Below are 16,206 nucleotides of genomic sequence, written 5' to 3' on the forward strand. Positions count from 1 at the left end.
CCATCAACAGATGAATGGATTATAAATTTATGGGATATGCACACATGGGAATTCTAATCAATAAAGAATAAAATTATAGCCAGGCGCGGTGGTGCATACTTGTAATCCCAGCATTCGGGAGGCTGAGACAGGAGGATCGCATTTCGCGGCCAGTCTCAACTACTTAGTGAGGCCCTTTGCAACTCAGTGAGACCCTGTTTCAAAATAAAGAATAAAACTTTGGGCTGGGGGTATAGCTCAGAGGTAGAATGGCCCTGGTTCCATTCCCAGCACCAAGAGAGACAACAATGACAGGCTTTGGGGCTCTCGCTGGCCTGAGCCTGGATCTGCTGTCTGCAAGCCGTGGGTGTGGAAAGAGGCGCTCCTGTAGAAGCCTCCCTTTAGGGTCCTCAGATGGCGCCTCTTCTGGGGGACCCCCTCCCTTGGGGGGTCCTGGGCTCTGCTGTTCACGGCAGGAGCCCAGAGCCTCGGGCTCCTCTCAGGTGCACTCTTTCCCCTTCACAGGGGTGAATAGGATTCTCCCCTGAAGACCCCGTGTACACTCAGAGCAGCGCTGTTCTGATTCAGTGCTCATCCTCACCAAAGCCTGTTGATTTCTCTTTCCTGTATCGCCATGCTAGGGAGGAACCCTGGGCTCCGTGCATGCTGGCCAAGCGCGCTACCCCCGAGCCACACCCCCGCCCTCTCAGCAGTGTGGAGGAGGGGCGTTCCCCAACAGAGTAAACTCTTCTGGCCAAGCAGGTGCTTGTCAGGGCAGGAGGATGGTGGGGGATGCAAGACAAGTCAATAAGACTGGGGCTGCCCCACCCCGACTTCAGGATGACCCCTTTGCCCCAGGGACTCCCTGCACCAAACTCTGCATTCTCGTCGATGCTTTTGCACCTGATGTGTGCAGAGCCCCTCCTGGGTGCGGGACAAGCAGGGATGCAGTCCTCGCCTTCAGAGTGCCTGAGGCTGCACAGTCAACCCCGGCAAAAGGAGCAGCTCTCCCCCCCCCACCCCGAGAATAAGTCATGCAGTGCCAGCTGTGCGCTTGGTAATTCAGTCAAGAGCCCCCTTGGACAAGTAAAATGACTGCAGAGAAGACTGGCTCTCACACGGGGCTTTGAAGGCAGCGCCAGCGAAGGTAAAGAGGGAACTTCTTTGCCAGCAGGAGGGATCGGGAAGCTTCAGGCGTAAAGTGAGGCTTAGCTTGACATGGGGATAGGAGGCGCCCCAGAGGGGCACAACTCGGCCAGGATGGAGTCAGAGTGCGGGGCTTGCGGAGGACCAGGGTCAGGAGCCACCTGTGCTCTGAGCCTCTCTGCTCCTGGCCAACAGGATGGGGCACCGTCACCTGCTCCCGTGACTCCAGAAGGGCCCGAGAATGCAGCGAAGGCGCATGCGCCAGCGCTTGTGGCTGCAAAGGGGTCTGCGGCATCGGGGTGACAGTGCCCCAGGGCAGCTTTGACCAACAGCTACGGAGGACAGTGGGGTTGAGAGAGGCTGGGATAGTCACCAGGCAGGTGGCAGGACCCACAGCTTTCGCTCCCTCTTAAGCTGGAGGATTTAATTTGGGATTAGCACCAAATTTAAACATTCATTTTGTTTTTCTGACCAACTGAATACGCAGAGGAAGTTGGGGACAGGGAGGTAGAGGTCGGGCCGCTCTGTGTGTTCCGATGTTGGCGCTCACGCGTGCCTCCTACTGGGCACAGCTGAGTAGAGGCCCTCCGCCGTTGCCAACCTGGGTCCTTTTCGCATGCGAAGCAAGCTTGCGTTGAGTTGGAGCCCTTCTCTGAGTGCATGGTGTTGTGGAGTCAGAGCAGAGACGACGGGGCGGGGAGACAGAGGGTATCGGAGCTCGCCCTTGGCAGAGCCCAGTCAAGAGTTCTTGATTTAAAGATCTGTTCCTAGCCGGGCGTCGTGGCGCACGCTTGTAATCCCCGCGCTTGGGAGGCGGAGACAGGAGGATCGCACGGGTTTGAAGCCAGCCTCAGCTACTTAGTGAGGCTCTCAGCAACTTAGTGGGACCCTGTTTCCAAATAAAATAGAAAATAGGTCTGGGAGTATAGCCTGGAGGTAGAAAGCCTCTGGGTTCCACCCCTAGTACCACCAATAAATAAATTAAATAAATAAATAAATAAATAAATATCTGTTCCTGGTTTGCCCTTGTTTCTCCCATTCGAGAGCTAGACCACCGAGGCTCCGGTTGCTGGCTGAGCCTTTAAACCCAGATGCAGCCTCTGCAGCAGGCATGAGCCTCTGCATATGGGGGGGTCAGCACAGCCACACACCGTCCAGGGAAGCTCTGAGCTCAGCCCAGCCCAGCCCAGACTGCGAGGCTGCCCGTGCCTGAGGCTGCATGCCATCAGGCCCTGGTTCTGATAAGCGGTGGACCTCCTGCCCCCAGTGGGCAGTGGGCAGAGGGCAGGGACGCAGACCGACCGGAGGAGCGCTCTTCCCTGTCCTTGAGCCCTGTCCTTGGTGCACATGCAGTACACGGCTCCGTCCTTTGGGGGGCGCTGTGCTGCGCCATCTGGAGCCCTGCCCGGCCAGACCTGGGACTGCCAGCCTAGGAGAAAAACTTGAGTGGTTTAAAGTCACCCGGGTTGTGATTATTGGTTATAGCCACAGAAACCTGATAGAGGAGGGAAGGAGCTGGAGATGGCTGGAAGCTCAGAGTCTGAGCAACTCGAGTGGACAGTGCATTTCATCTGTATGGGGACACAGGAGGGCAGGCAGCCCTGTTGAGCTGTAGACTGCAGAACACTCTAAAAGAGCTGTGGCCGAGCACTGCCTGCAGTACCTTGGGACCTGAGCTGTCTCGTGTCCATCAAGACTCCTGCAAGACTGCCACGGGGCCCGTGATGTGATGCTGAACTCACTGACCCAGAAAGAAAGAGACTCCAGTGGCCCCACTGGCACCCTCCAAGGTCTGTCTCGGACTTCACTCCGGGGGACCAGTTTTGAAGATTTCTTTAGAAATCAAAGACTTGTCCCTTTTTTTTTTTTTTTTAATGCTTTTGTCTGCAGCGACTGGTGTCCCTGCCTACTCTAATGAGTGGGGAGACAAGAGTCCTTGAACAGAGACTGAGTTTGAACTGATCAGTGGCATGTGAGTTGGAAAATTGCTCCGGAGCCAGCTAATTTATAACGTCATATGGGCTAGACTTGAAGACCCAAGAGGATAGACTGTCTCTTGGCTTTTTATTTCATCCTTTTTTTTTTTCTTGAGAAAGAAAGAGAAAATATTAAGTGCCACATTCGAGCATTCAGAGATAGACTCTGCCCCCTAGGCCATTGGGAGAACGGGGCCCGTCCTTCTACCCAAGCTCCTTTTTCCCAAGGACCTTGGCAGCCACCGCCATTCCTATCTTCTGTCCTTTGTCCCTCCGGATGCCTCCTTCCACGATGGCTGAGTTCTGACTGGAGCTAATTTGCAGAGGACACCTGTGTCTTAATTAGCCCGGGCTCCAGGTCTGCGTCTTCATCTGGGCTCCCTCTGATGCGGGAGCTCGAGGCCCATGCAAGGGCTGCTGCTTGGCAGTCCGTGCGTGTTGGCTGCGACGCAGTGGACCCTGAGCTCCCCAGGTGCACAGCCAGTCTGTGCTCCTGAGCGCTGAAAGAGCGAGCAGCCGCCGTCCAGCCGTGGGCACCGCAGCTGTTAGCCAGATGTTCCACAAGGGCCCTTCACTGCCAGTGCCCACACGCGAGGACAGGCCCAGACACGGGGGCACTAAGTGGGGAGGACCCTCGTTCACACTTCTTATGTGTGTGCGGTCCTAAGGATTGAACCCCGGGGCCTTCTACCTCTGAGCGGCACCACCAGCCCTATTTTATTTTTCATTTGGATACAGGGTCTTGCTAAGTTTCTGAGGCTGGCCTTGAACCTATGGTCCTCCTGTCCCAGCCTCCCAAGTACTGGGATTATAGGCATGGGCCACACTACGTGGGCTCCCCGCACACTTCTTACTCCTTCTTTGGAGGTGTATATGCTTAGGTTCTTTACAAAGAGACGCCCTCCGCAGCTAGGATTTCATCCCACAGGGTTTTACAGAATCGGGGCCTCCTGTGCCCCCACATCTTGGCAGATGTATACTGAGGAGGAGGTCTGCAGCAGCAGGATTCTCTTCCACACTTGTTTTATGTAGTAGAAACTTCTTAGAAAACATCCATGAGATCTGACCTCCCCGCTAAGCCACCCCCAGAAGCTTTCTGGCCCCCACAGCTGGAGGCGCCCCAGGTCACAGGTGAATTAACCCCTGGGCGCACCTGGAGCCCGGTGTCCCTCCCGCAGGCCACGAATACTTGGAAACATTTGTGGCAAGTGGCCTTGTATTTATTCCTCTACCTGACACCCCCTTCTCCATCCTTCAAGAGAGAAATTCATCAGTGGAAAGTTTCCCTGAAGTGGTAATTTTCCTAAATGACTTCCTGATGGTGCCGCGTGCAGATGCGGGCCAGAGGTGGTGGCTGTGCGTGTGTTAGTTATGGCCCCGGCTCCCGGTCCTGGTCTGAGGCAGCGACTGGGCCGCGCTTGCCTTTGCCAGGAGAGTCCCTTCCTCTGCCTTCCTCTGTCACCCCGGCCCCCCCGTGGAAATGCTTCTCCTTCCCCCTGTCCCAACGGAAGCAGGATGGTCCAGAGGTCCCCGGCAGAAAGCCTTTGCAGCAACCTCCCCTGCCTGTCACGGGGACTGGCCCCCGCAGTGATGGAGTCACCCAAGTCACGAGGCCAGAGCCCGGCCCCACCGCGGGCTCCCTCCCCACACCGTGTCTCCAGTGAGTGTCATTAGCATTAACGCGATGAAACGGCACAGTGTAAATGTTAATAAGGTCTGCTGCCTTGCCTGCTTCCGAGTGGCAGATTGGAAATGGTACCATCGTCTTAACTCCAACGAGCAGCTTTTAATTCCTCAGCTCCCTGAGCAGCCAATTTGGCATGGAAAGCCTAACCTGCCCCCATCCCCTCCCAGGCTCCTGCGCCGCGCCCACCCCAGCTTCTCCCGAAAAGAGGCTCCAAACTTCCCGTAGACTGGTTTTCTCCGACAGGGTTTAATTTTCTCTTTATTAAACATCTCCCCCTATTCTAAGAGAAAACCGGGGCGGGGGGGGGGACAGCACCCATTCCCACCCCCAGACTTCCTCACGCCACCCCTCCCCACTGAGGCACCTTTTCTCCCTTTCAGAACATTCCTCCAAGTGAATCTGACCTGGAAGCCTCCGGCTCCCGTCCCCCAGGCTTCCTCTTCCATTTAGCTGAAAATATGGCTGATAGACAACGTCCTGATTAATCCTTCAGAGGGCTGCCTCGCAGAGCCCCTGTGTCCCCTCCTCCCTTTCTTCTCAGTATCAGTGTGGCTGGGGAGCTGGGATCCTGATCTTGCTCCTCCCTCAGGAGCTGCAGAGCGGGGGAGGGGCTCCCTCATTGACCCCTGGACCTTGCTGGGAGGTACAATAGTGTCCAGACTGAGCGTGCGCAGGGACAGTGGTGGGGCACCAGACCTCTCACCCCACACACTTAGCACTTGCCCACCGCAACCCATGTGGGGTTTTTTGTTTGTTTGTTTTATTTTGTTTGTGGTTTGTGGATTGAACCCAAGGGCATTCTTCTTCCAAGCTTTACCCCCAGCCCTTTTTATTTCTTTTGCCCTGAAACAGGGCTTCCCGAGGTTACTGAGGCTGGCCTCAAACCTGCCATCCTCCTGTCTCAGCCACCCAAGTACTGGGATTACAGGCGTGCACCAACATGCCAGGCTCACACCGAACCATCTGAACCCCAGGAGCCCCCGCCAGCGCCGGTGACCCGGGGTTAGGACGGGGCCTCAGCTATGGGCAGCACGAAGCACTGCCCCTCGGACCACCCACCGTGTGCACCTGCTTCTGCACCCGCTCACTGCGCTTTCTGTCTCCCAGGCTGTCTTCACTCTCCTCCTGGGACCGTTCACCTTCTTTGACGTCCAGAAGACCAAGTACCTGCAAATCCTGACCTCCCTCATGAGATGGATCGGTGAGTCGGAGAAATGCCCCATCCTCCGCCCTTCTCCCGTTGTCCCAGCCTCCAGCTGGCCTCCGCGAGGCCGAGCAGGATCCGGCGGGGCCTGAGTGTGGAGGTGGCCGCCTGAGCTTGGCTGCCAGGGCCCCCACCTTCCCAGAGGGCAGGGAACAGGCAGGGGTCCGCCTGCCTTTTCTTGGTGGGGAAATTTAATGCCCAAAGGGTAAGGGACTTTTTGAGGTCGCGTTGTGTGGATGGAGCTGGGCGAGGACCCAGACTGCTGGTTCTGGGACCGGGCTGGGTCCCTGCTCACCCGCAGGCGGGCGGTGGGCTCCCGAAGGTCTGGGCTGGACTGCGCCCTGGAGGAGGTAAGAGCATCACCTCTGCCTTCCTGTGGGCGTGCTATGCGGCACGGCCATAAAACTCAGTGTTGGCAGCCACTCTGCCTCAGAGTCCCGGACCACCAGGGTGTTAAATGTCACCCCATCCACAGCGGGTTCTAGCCAGCCAGTGCTGGTTGAGGAAGAGTACTGATGTCACCAGAAGGAGTCTGGGGGTGTCTTACCCCTAAGGCAGGTGGGCTGCAGGGGGCGTAGCCACTTCCTTTACAGCTGTCCTGCCAGCCCGTGCTGGGGGAGGGGCTGCTGCTCCTGCACGAGGGTATGAGGCTGTTGCTGGGCAGCTGTTGGGCACTAGTTTTGCCTAATCTGAAAGCAAAGAAGGTCTGGTTTGATGGTGTGTGCCTGTAGTCCTAGCACGAAGGAGGCTGAGATGGGAGGATGATTTGAGCCCAGGGGTTCAAGACCAGCCCAGGCAACATTGCCAAAAAAAGAAGAAAGAAAGAAAGAAAGAAAGAAAGAAAGAAAGAAAGAAAGAAAGAAAGAAAGAAAGAAAGAAAGGACCATCCTGACTTTTAAAATAATAAAATCCAGGCATGGTGGCGCACGCCTGCGATCCCAGTACTTGGGAGACTGAGACAGGAAGATCTGCGTTCGCAGCCAGCCTCAGCTACTTAGTGAGGCCCTCTACAACGTAGTGAGACCCGGTTTCAAAATAAAGAACAAAAAATCGTGCTGGGGTGTAGCTCGGAGGTAGAATGCCCCTGGGTTCCATTCCCAGTACCACAAATAAAATAATCAATAAAGCCATGCAAGGTGGTGCATGTCCACTCGGGGGCTGGAGAACAGTGCCCATTGATGACCGTACCCAGATGGGGCAGAATTCCTGGCCTTTCCCATCCCACAAGGTCCAGTTCTACCCTTAGCAATGGTGTGCTGTTCTCCAGCTCCATCCCAGGCCCCAATGCCCTGCGTGGACATGACCACCTGTGGAAACAAGAACTCATTACTTAGAGTACGAGGGTCCCCAAGCTGATGGATGTGAGATGTTGAGATGCAGCCTCCGGATGCCCAAGGGGCGTTGTGTTCAGAAGGCAGGGACAGCAGGGACCAGAAACTCAGCCTGTGTGTGTGTGTGTGTGTGTGTGTGCGCGCGCGCGCGCGCGCGCGCGCTTAAACTCAGGGGCATTCCACCTCTGAGCTATACTCCCCAACCCTATTTTATTTTTCATTTTGAAACAGAGCCTCACTAAGTTGCTGGGGCCTCACTGAATTGCTAAGGCTGGCCGTGAACCCGTGACCCTCCGGTCTCCCAGACACTGGGGTTACTGGCAGTGTGCCGCCACATCCAGTTCGTCTACCCGTATTGCTCTGCTTATTCGAAAGCCCTGGTGGTCCTCCCAGGGCGGGTTCTGAGCCAGGGCTTCGGCCTCCCTCCCTGTAGCCATGTCTGCACCCCAAAAGCTGGCACTGACCGAGCTTGGCTCTCTCTGAACTGCCCGTCAGTGGTGGGAAGGGCTCGTTAGGTGCTGAGATCTTTCGGTTCCTTCCCTGGCCAGGGGGGACAGGAGCAGGGACAGAGGTGGCGGGCGCATGGCTTCTCTGGTCAGTGGATTCCCCTGTCAGCCCAAGGGGGACAGTCACCCAGAGAGTGTTAGTAGCTTCTATGGCACCCTTGCACTGTTAAGTGTGACAGATTCCTCTCTGTGTCTGGGCAGCAATCCCTTCATCTGAGGGGGAGCTGTTGAAAGGAAGAGGAGGAGACTGACGGTAAATGGATAAATCAAGGCAGCACATACCCAGACTGGGTTTGAGAAGAAGCCGGGGCTCCTGGTGCCGGCAGGCGTAGGGTCTTGGAAGGAGCCGCAGAGCCCTTGCCCCCTTTCCCATGTCTCCTCCCAGAATCGGGTTCACGGAGTGGATCGACAGCTCGGGGACTTGAGAGGATCAACCACGACCCCATGGTGGCCTCCCCTGTCCCCTCCTGAGGCCACTTTGCTGCTGCCTCCTCGTAGGGCAGCCAGCAGCCGCGGTTAGCCCAGACACTGCAGCTAGACTGCCCCCGGGGCCCTCACTCCACAGGCAGCTCTGTGGAGAAGCCCCCTCTCGCCCCAGCCCAGGCCTGCGGCCCCTGGAGCACCGCAGAGCCCGGCGGTGGTGGCCCTGAAGGAAGCTCTCAGCAGCGCTGGGAGCCTGAGCAGAGACCGGCTCGTGAAGGTCACGGGCACTTGTCTCTCACCGGTGACATGGCTGTCCTGACAATTTGTCTTCTCGGCCGTTTGCCTCTTTTCTCCCTTTGATCTGAGAGATAATCAGATGCCAGGAGTCTCTCTGGCACACTACTGCCGCGGGTGACAGAGCACGGGCAGTCGTTTTTCTCCAAGAGAGGCGCAAACCCCTGGGCTGGAAGAGCAGACCTCTTGGCCACACAGAGGCCGCCCAGGAAGTCAACTAAACCACACCAGGCAGGCCCGGTGTCCGGTGGGCACGATGGCACTGCCAGGCGCTGCTCCTGTGAGCCGGACCCCGGGCCTCCCTCCTCCTGTGTCCCGGCCACCGCACATCAGGAAGAGAGAGAAAGAGGGAACGGAGGTTGTGGAATCCTCCAGAGCCACCAAGCAGCCCCGCATGGACAGCCCAGTTCATGGGAGGGGCCTCAGTGAGCCTGCTGGACACTCACAGGCCCACTCAGAAATGGGGCAGGGCCCGCTGAGGGCATCTCTCCTCTGGGCCCAGCCTACCCCAGGCAGTTTTTCTAGAATACCGGAGAGGCGATGACCCAGAGGGCCCACATGTCCTCTCGAGCCTCTGCCAAGCCGTCAGCCTCCAGAGCAGCTGTGTGGCTTGTCCCTGACACGACCCTCCCTCCTTCCCACACCCCCGCCTGCCTCTCCCCTCTCCTCCGAGCAGGGTGGGAGACAGGGTGGCAGTAAGCTGGCTTGGGTTCCAGGAAGACAAAGAGGAAGAAGAGACACCAAAGGGACCGGAAAATCACAGATAAATGTGCTGAGCTGGAAACTTTCTCGTGCTTAATTAGGAATTTGTTCTGCCATCTGTTGAAAGGAGGCCAGGGGAGATCACAGGCCCGGAGCTCCGCGAGGAGCCTCGGGCCAGTTCCTCCGAGGGCTTTGGCTCTCAGCCACCTCGAGCGGCCAGAGTGGCACTTAAAGGGTTAAATATGGGGGTTTCTTGGCACACACCTGTAATTCCAATACTTGGGAGGCTGAAATGGGAGGATCACAGGTTTGTGGCCAGCTCCAGCAATTTAGTGAGGCCCTCCACAACTTAGTGAGAGCCTGTTTCAAAACAAAGAATAAAATCGGGCTGGGGATGTAGCTTGGAGGTAGAATTTCCCTAGGTTCAATCCCAGTACCAAATAATAATAATAATAATAATTATTATTATTATTATTATTATTATTATTATTATTATTATAAAGTAGGTCTGTGAGTATAGCTGAGAGGTAAAGCACCCCTGGATTTAATCCCCAGTGCCCCCCTACACACACACACACACACACACACACACACACGTTAAATGTCTTTTTTTTTTTTTTTTTTTTTTTTGCAGTATTGAAGATTGGACCCAGGGGCATATTACCTCTGAGCTACATTCCCAGTCTGATTTAATTCTTTATTTTGAAACAGGGTCTCACTAAGCTGCGGAAGGCCTCACTAAGTAGCTGAGGCTGGTTGTGAACCAGATCCTCTTGTCTCAGCCTCCCAAGTCTTGGGATTACAAGCGTGCGCCACCACGCCTGGCTAAATGTCCTTCTCAAGCAGCCACTTGTCCAGGGTAAACACCAGAATGTGGGTAGGTGGCAGTTTGATTGATTTCTTATGTGCCGCAAGCAAGCTCTAGGGATACCAGCTCAGTCACTCGGCCGGTTTGGGATACCTGGACTGCAAATACCTCTGGATTCATAGGTGCAGGGAGGGTCTGTTTGCAGTCCCCAGCGAGTGAGGCCGCTCCTCGGACCTTTGCAGACCTCCTGGCAGCCCCTGGGTCTCCCAGGCAGCTACCCTGGGCGCGTTCTGAGCCAGGGCTTCGGCCTCGCTCCCTTTGATGTGAGTGGACGAGAATGTTGCTCCCCCATGCACAGACAGACCCAGCCTCTTCCTCCAGGCTCCTGTCTGTGTGTGGCGGCAAGGTCTCACCTCTCTGAGCACCTGTGAAAACACAGAGGATGGTGTGGAGCGCGTTGGCACCATGCCTGGTACCTGAGCCCCGTAATCCGCGTCGCCCCCTTGCCATCTCAGCCAGCCTTCCCACGGGGCTGGCCCTGAGGTCAGGGACACGGCTGAGGGCCACACCAGGAGTCCACGGTGAATCCATGCAGCTCCTCCTCGCCACACCCCAGCTGTGGTTCCCTGGTGCACACCAAGGGGCTTCCCTCCCTGCAGCCCCAGCCTCCATCCCGCCACGGTCAGGGAGGCTCAGGCTGAGAGAACAGAGAAGCAGGCCTCACCACGGTGGGGGAGAGGCTCCTCTGCAGCTCCTGGCTTCCTGACAGCAGCAGGTGGGTCAGGGACCCCAGAGAGGCAGCCACGGCACCGGCCTTCACACCCACAGGCCCAGCAGCCACGGCCTCAGATCCTAAGCCTGAAGCAGCTACACTGAGTGCGTGGGCTGCTCCACCCTGGACGCCTGGGGCTGGCCAGCAGAAGCTGTCAGACGGAGGGGGCCCTTACTCAAGTCCCATTGCTCAACCCCCTTCCCCACCCCATACAGGCCTCTCCCCTGGGGACGCCAACAGCTGGCTCGGTTCCCAGTGCCCCGTTTGGCATTATTAAAAACCCAATTCTTTCTAATAAAGGCTGCTCTGTAGCGCCACCGCCCTCTCGGGTCTGGGCTGTCGAGGACCCACAGGGCTCCCTCCTCCCCTTGTTTGTGGATTCAGAGCAGACAGGCGCGCATTCTTCCGTCTCTGTTCCCCTCAAAGTGGGTCAGACGCCGTCCTCCCCGGGCGCCGTGGAGGGTAGAGGCGCTCGAGCCTGCCGCCTGCCGCCTGCCTCACTAAGTCGCTCGGCCCGCTCTCCCCACCCCACCCAGGTGCCCCAGATTTGTTTTCCAAGCCAGAGGGGGAAGTGGGGCCCGTTGGTGGTGGCGGGCAAGACACTGGGGGGCCCCAAGAGGAGACCACCACCTGGAAACGGGAGGACTTTCTCTTGCTCTCCTTTTATGGTGCTGGGAACTGATTCTGGGGGCATTCTGCCTCTGAACTAAGCCCCCAGGCCTTTTGATCTTTTATTGTGAAGCAGGGTCACTAGGTTACCGAGGCTGGTCTCAGACCTGTGATCTCTCTGTCTGTCTCTCGAGTCCTGGGATCACAGGTATGTGCCACCATGCCTAGCTGGCTTTCTGGTCTCCGCCTGTGCCCAGGTCCACAACTGGTCCTTGTGTGGAGAGGTGCCTCCCAGCGGGACCCCTCCAGTCTGTCACGGCCAGCAGCCAGGGGTCTTGGGAGCCTGGGCCATCTGTTGCCCATCGCTGCCAACGGCATTCTTTTGAATTCTTTTACAGCTCCTCAGCTGGCCCTTCTCAGAGGTCCAGGAAGGACACAGCCTCCAAAAACGAAGGCAGCACGTCCCTGTCCCCCACTCCAGCCCCGCGTGCAGCCAGCCCCCGCGGCCCTGCCCGTCCGCCCGCTGTGGGCCACTGTCCGGGCTGTTTGGGGTCCGACTTTCATTGATTCCACAGCCAGGGGAGGGAATCCAGCAAAATCCACTATGTTCCCCATGTGGTCTTCATTTTACTCTTGTTTCCGAAAGTTTCTGTGCAAACAGAGTTCCGTTTATAGGAGAGGAGCCTAGGGTTTCTGTCCTCCGGCTATTAGGAGAAAGTGGACGTTTGGTTAACCTTTGTTGGAGAATAGCCAGCCGTGAGCCGGCAGGTCACCCCATCCCCACCCCGGCATCCATCAGGACCGGCCTGAGCGTCCTGCTGGGCCCCGGGCACGGGCCGTGGCTCTTTTAGCCAGACCTCTCCTCTGCCAGCAGCTTGGCCGTGCTTTACGTGGCCGTTGCAGATCCAGCCCCCAAACAAGGACTCCTACTCCACTCCTGCGTCCCCAACCCACGGCCAGTGGCCGGAGGCAGCTGACCCCACGGCGGCCACAGGCACCGGACCTCCCCTGGGCGGGCGAACAGCACAGCCGCAGAGCCGCTGGCAGCCACAGCAGCTCAGGAGCTCCGGAGCCCAGGCTCAGAGCAGAGTGGCCCGACGCCCTTGTCCCGGTGCCCTCTCCCTGCCTCCCTGCTCCTCTCTCCTCTGGTCTCCCTGTGCGCCTGGCTGGCTGCTCAGGAGCAAGGGGCCAGTTACCCTTTGGGGGAGAGCGACAGTGCCGGAAAGTTGATGTTTTCAATCTCCAGGCAGGAGATTAGTTGGCCACACAGTTACAGACCGAGCTGTTCTGACAGCTTAGGAATGAAAAATGGGGAGTTGGCATCCCAGGAGCCACCTGCATGCGCTGAGGCGGGACAGGCTGAAGGATGAGAAGGCCAGAGCCCTTGATTTTGTGCTGGGGACTTGGTTGCTCCCAAGACTCGTTGTCCACAGTGGGAAGAGGGGAGGGGCGCTCTGCTCGGCCCCTCCAGGAGGACGCCCAGCTGTGGGGCAGAACCCAGTGCTGGAAGTGGGTTATTTCAACTCTTCTCCTTGGAAGAGAGTTGGGCAGAGCTTGCATTGTCTGGAAAGCTCAGGAACCATTGGTTTTAAATCCTCTCCTTTAAGTAGAAACCAGAGTAAATTTGGAGCTAGTTGTTACAGACAGGGCCAACATGGAGGGAACGCCGTGCAGGCCCGAGGGTAGTGTCTGACCTGGAACCCAGAGGCACATGCACGTAAGGCCCCCTTGCTCCACCAGGGGACTCCTCCCAGAAAGAGGCAGCATGGCCTGTCCTCTCAGGACATACACAGGTGACACAAGGTGACAGCCAGGGAAGATGGCCCTCCTCGCCCCCCAGCCCATCCCTGAGCCCCAGGGGTTAGCTGACAGCAGTGGCAATGCTCTAAAGGGTTCTTTTTTTTTTTTTTTCAGTACTAGGGATGGAACCCAGGGGCATTCTGCCTCTACACCCTCATCCCTATTTTTATTCTTTATTTTGAAACAAGGTCTCACTGAGTTGCTAAGTAGCTGAGGCTGTCCACAGACCATGATCCTCCTCTCTCAGCCTCCCAAATACTGGTGGTGTGTGCCACCATGACCGGCTTTATTTATTTATTTTTTTTATTTTATTTTTTTATTTTTTTTGGTGGTACTGGGGTTCCTGGAAGCCCTTCTACCTTCGGGCTACACTCCCAAACCTATTTTTATATTTTTATTTGGAAACAGGGTCTCTTAAGCCAGATCAAGCAGCTGGCTTTGAACCTGCGTGATCCTCCTGTCTCCGCCTCCCAAGCGCGGGGATTACAAGCGTGCGCCACCACACCCGGCTTTATTTTTTGTTTTGAAACAGGTCTTGCTAAGTTGCTGAGGGTCCTGCTGAGTTGCTGAGGCTGGCCTCAAACCTGCAGTCCTCCTGTCTTGGCCTCCCAAGGCCTGGGATTACAGGCATGTGCCACCAGGCCCAGCACCTGTTCCTGTTTTTAGGACTGAGAAATTGCTTGGTCCTGGGTGGCTCCCAGCTCAGGCCTTCAGCCCCTCCTGGCCCTCCTGATGACCCAGCTCAAGTCAGAGAAAGGTCCCGGCCTGCACCCTGCGAGGACCATGTGGCCGTGAAGGAAGGAGCTGGCGCCGAGTCCTCCCTGGACCCAGCTCCCTGCCTGCGGCGCCGGTGCCCGAGCTGGCAGCGGGCACACTCTGGCCATTTGTTCTCATTAGCCCTGGCATGTTGATTCTCTGTTTGGAGAAGAGAGGGCTGGCCCCTCGACAGCCACCTTGATGGATGGTCTCCATCCCATGTGCTGGAGCTGGAGAACAGGGTCTGGGCCAGCCCAGGCTGGAGCTTCCCCCATTCAGGCATCCAGGGCTGGGGGCAGAGGGCAGAGCTGAGGGGCAGCTCTCCAGGAAGCAGCCCTGCCAAGGGAAGGGCCTAGGGCCACAGCACCGAAGGGACTCAGTGAGGTCCACCTTTGGCCCTCAGAGTCTTGACCTGAGTGTTTTTGTACGTCATCACCCATAGGACAAGGTAGAAGGGCTTCGCCATGTGGCCTGGGTTTTATTGGACATTTGTCCCCTCTCGTCCTCCGTAGCTGTATTCCTTATCCCTGCCAGGCCCTGCTAAAGGAGGGGAGCGGGCTGGGGCCTCAGCGCAGGGCTGTTGGGCAGAGCCTTTATCAAGATGTCCCTCCAACTTGGTGGCCCAGAGCCCCAAGCCACTCCAGCACCCCAGGCCCAGCCAGCACCTCCCTTCTGCAGGGCGGGCCACCCTGGGCATCACAGCCTGGGGGCTTAAGAGGGGTCAGTGGTCAAAGCCCAGCCTGGTCTTCAGTGTCTGCATGCAAATCAAGGCAGGTGACAGAGGCCAGAGTTAGGAGACCTGAACCGTTGGGAGTGGGAGGCAGAAGGCTCTCAAATTCCCAGCAGGCCACGCTTCAAAACTGCTCCATAACACCACACGCCCACAGGCAGGCCGCACTAAAACGAAACACTGGCTACCTGAGTGGATTTTAATTTTTTTGCCTCAGCAACTTAGCAAGGCTCTCTGCAACTTAGTGAGATCCTGTTTCAAAAACAAAAAATTGTTTTGGGAGCCAGGCGTGATGGCGCACGCTTGTAATCCCAGCATTCAGGAGGCTGAGACTAGAGGATCGCAGTTTGTAGACAGCCTCAGCTACTTGGTGAGGCCTTCCACAACTTAGTGAGACTCTGTTTCAAATTAAAAGAATAAGAGATAGGGCAGGGGGGTGTAGTCAGAGGCCGAATGCTCCTGGGTTCCATCCCCAGACCCGCAAAACAAAAATTTGTTTTGGGCTGAAGGTATAGCTCAGATACCCCCTGGGTTCAATCCTTAGTATCACACACACACACAAAATAGTAATCATCATCATCAGAGCCGGGCATAGCTAATGCCCATGATCCCAGCTACTCAGGAGCCTGAGGCAGGAAGATCACCACAAGTACAAGGCCCGCCTGGGCAAATTAACAAGACACACACACATCAATATTTATAATATACTTAACATATCAAAAAAGTTTTTTCAACATATAATCAGTAGGAAACAATTACTGGTGGGTTTTTTGTTTGTTTGTTTGTTTTTGTCTTTGTCTTTTGAGATGGGTCTCACGATGTTGCCAGGCCAGTCTCAAACTCCCAAGCTCAAGTCAGCTTGTTGGATTCCCTAACGGTGGGCATCCAAGCCCTGGACCCCAACCTCAGATGCCTGCCCAGCCCCCCTCTGGCCCCAACAAGTCAGCTGCGACTCCCCTGAGCCTGGGACCCACCGGGGCCTCACCCCCTCAGCCAGACCCTGTTCTCCCGCCCTGGGGCAAGATACCCAGAGCCAGGGATGCCGAGAAGGGAGGGAGAGATTTGGGTGTTTGTTTACTCTCAGCCTCTTAAAAATCAGCATCGCCTTTGCCCTTTGGTAGGCGCCCTGAAGGGTGTTGGCTCGCCTATCCTCTCTGCCAAGAAGAGCCACTCTGAGGACAGACAGTGTGGTCCATACGGCTCTGCCAGGGGCTTCTTATCTGGCTCTTGCTGGCAAAAGAAAGAAGGGGGCCAGAACCGCTCGGGAAGCCAGCGTGACGGCACACGCCTGGTAATCCCAGTGCTGGGGAGACTGCAACAGGAGGAGCATAGATTCGAGGCCAGCCTCATCAACTTAGACCCTCAAAAAAGGAAAAAGGAGTAGGAGTGCAGCTTGGAGATAGAATGCCCCCAGAGTTCAGCCCCCAGTTTAAAAAACAAAAACAAAACAAAAGCTCTCCGGAAGGTGGCATCTCTCTTCTGA

General features: G+C 56.6%; 1 protein-coding gene across 1 annotated transcript in view; it reads left to right on the plus strand.

The window, feature by feature from the left end:
* Positions 1–16,206, plus strand: part of TMEM104 (transmembrane protein 104) — a gene marked incomplete at both ends in the record, with an annotated part of 60,909 nt that overhangs the window by 36,344 nt on the left and 8,359 nt on the right. The window contains one exon of the mRNA XM_080712730.1: positions 5,896–5,989. Coding sequence (XP_080568856.1) covers positions 5,896–5,989 — 94 coding nt within the window. The remainder of the gene's footprint in view (positions 1–5,895; positions 5,990–16,206) is intronic.

This window comes from Muscardinus avellanarius (genome assembly GCF_963383645.1).
Source record: "Muscardinus avellanarius genome assembly, chromosome: 16".
NCBI classification, from domain to species: domain Eukaryota; kingdom Metazoa; phylum Chordata; class Mammalia; order Rodentia; family Gliridae; genus Muscardinus; species Muscardinus avellanarius.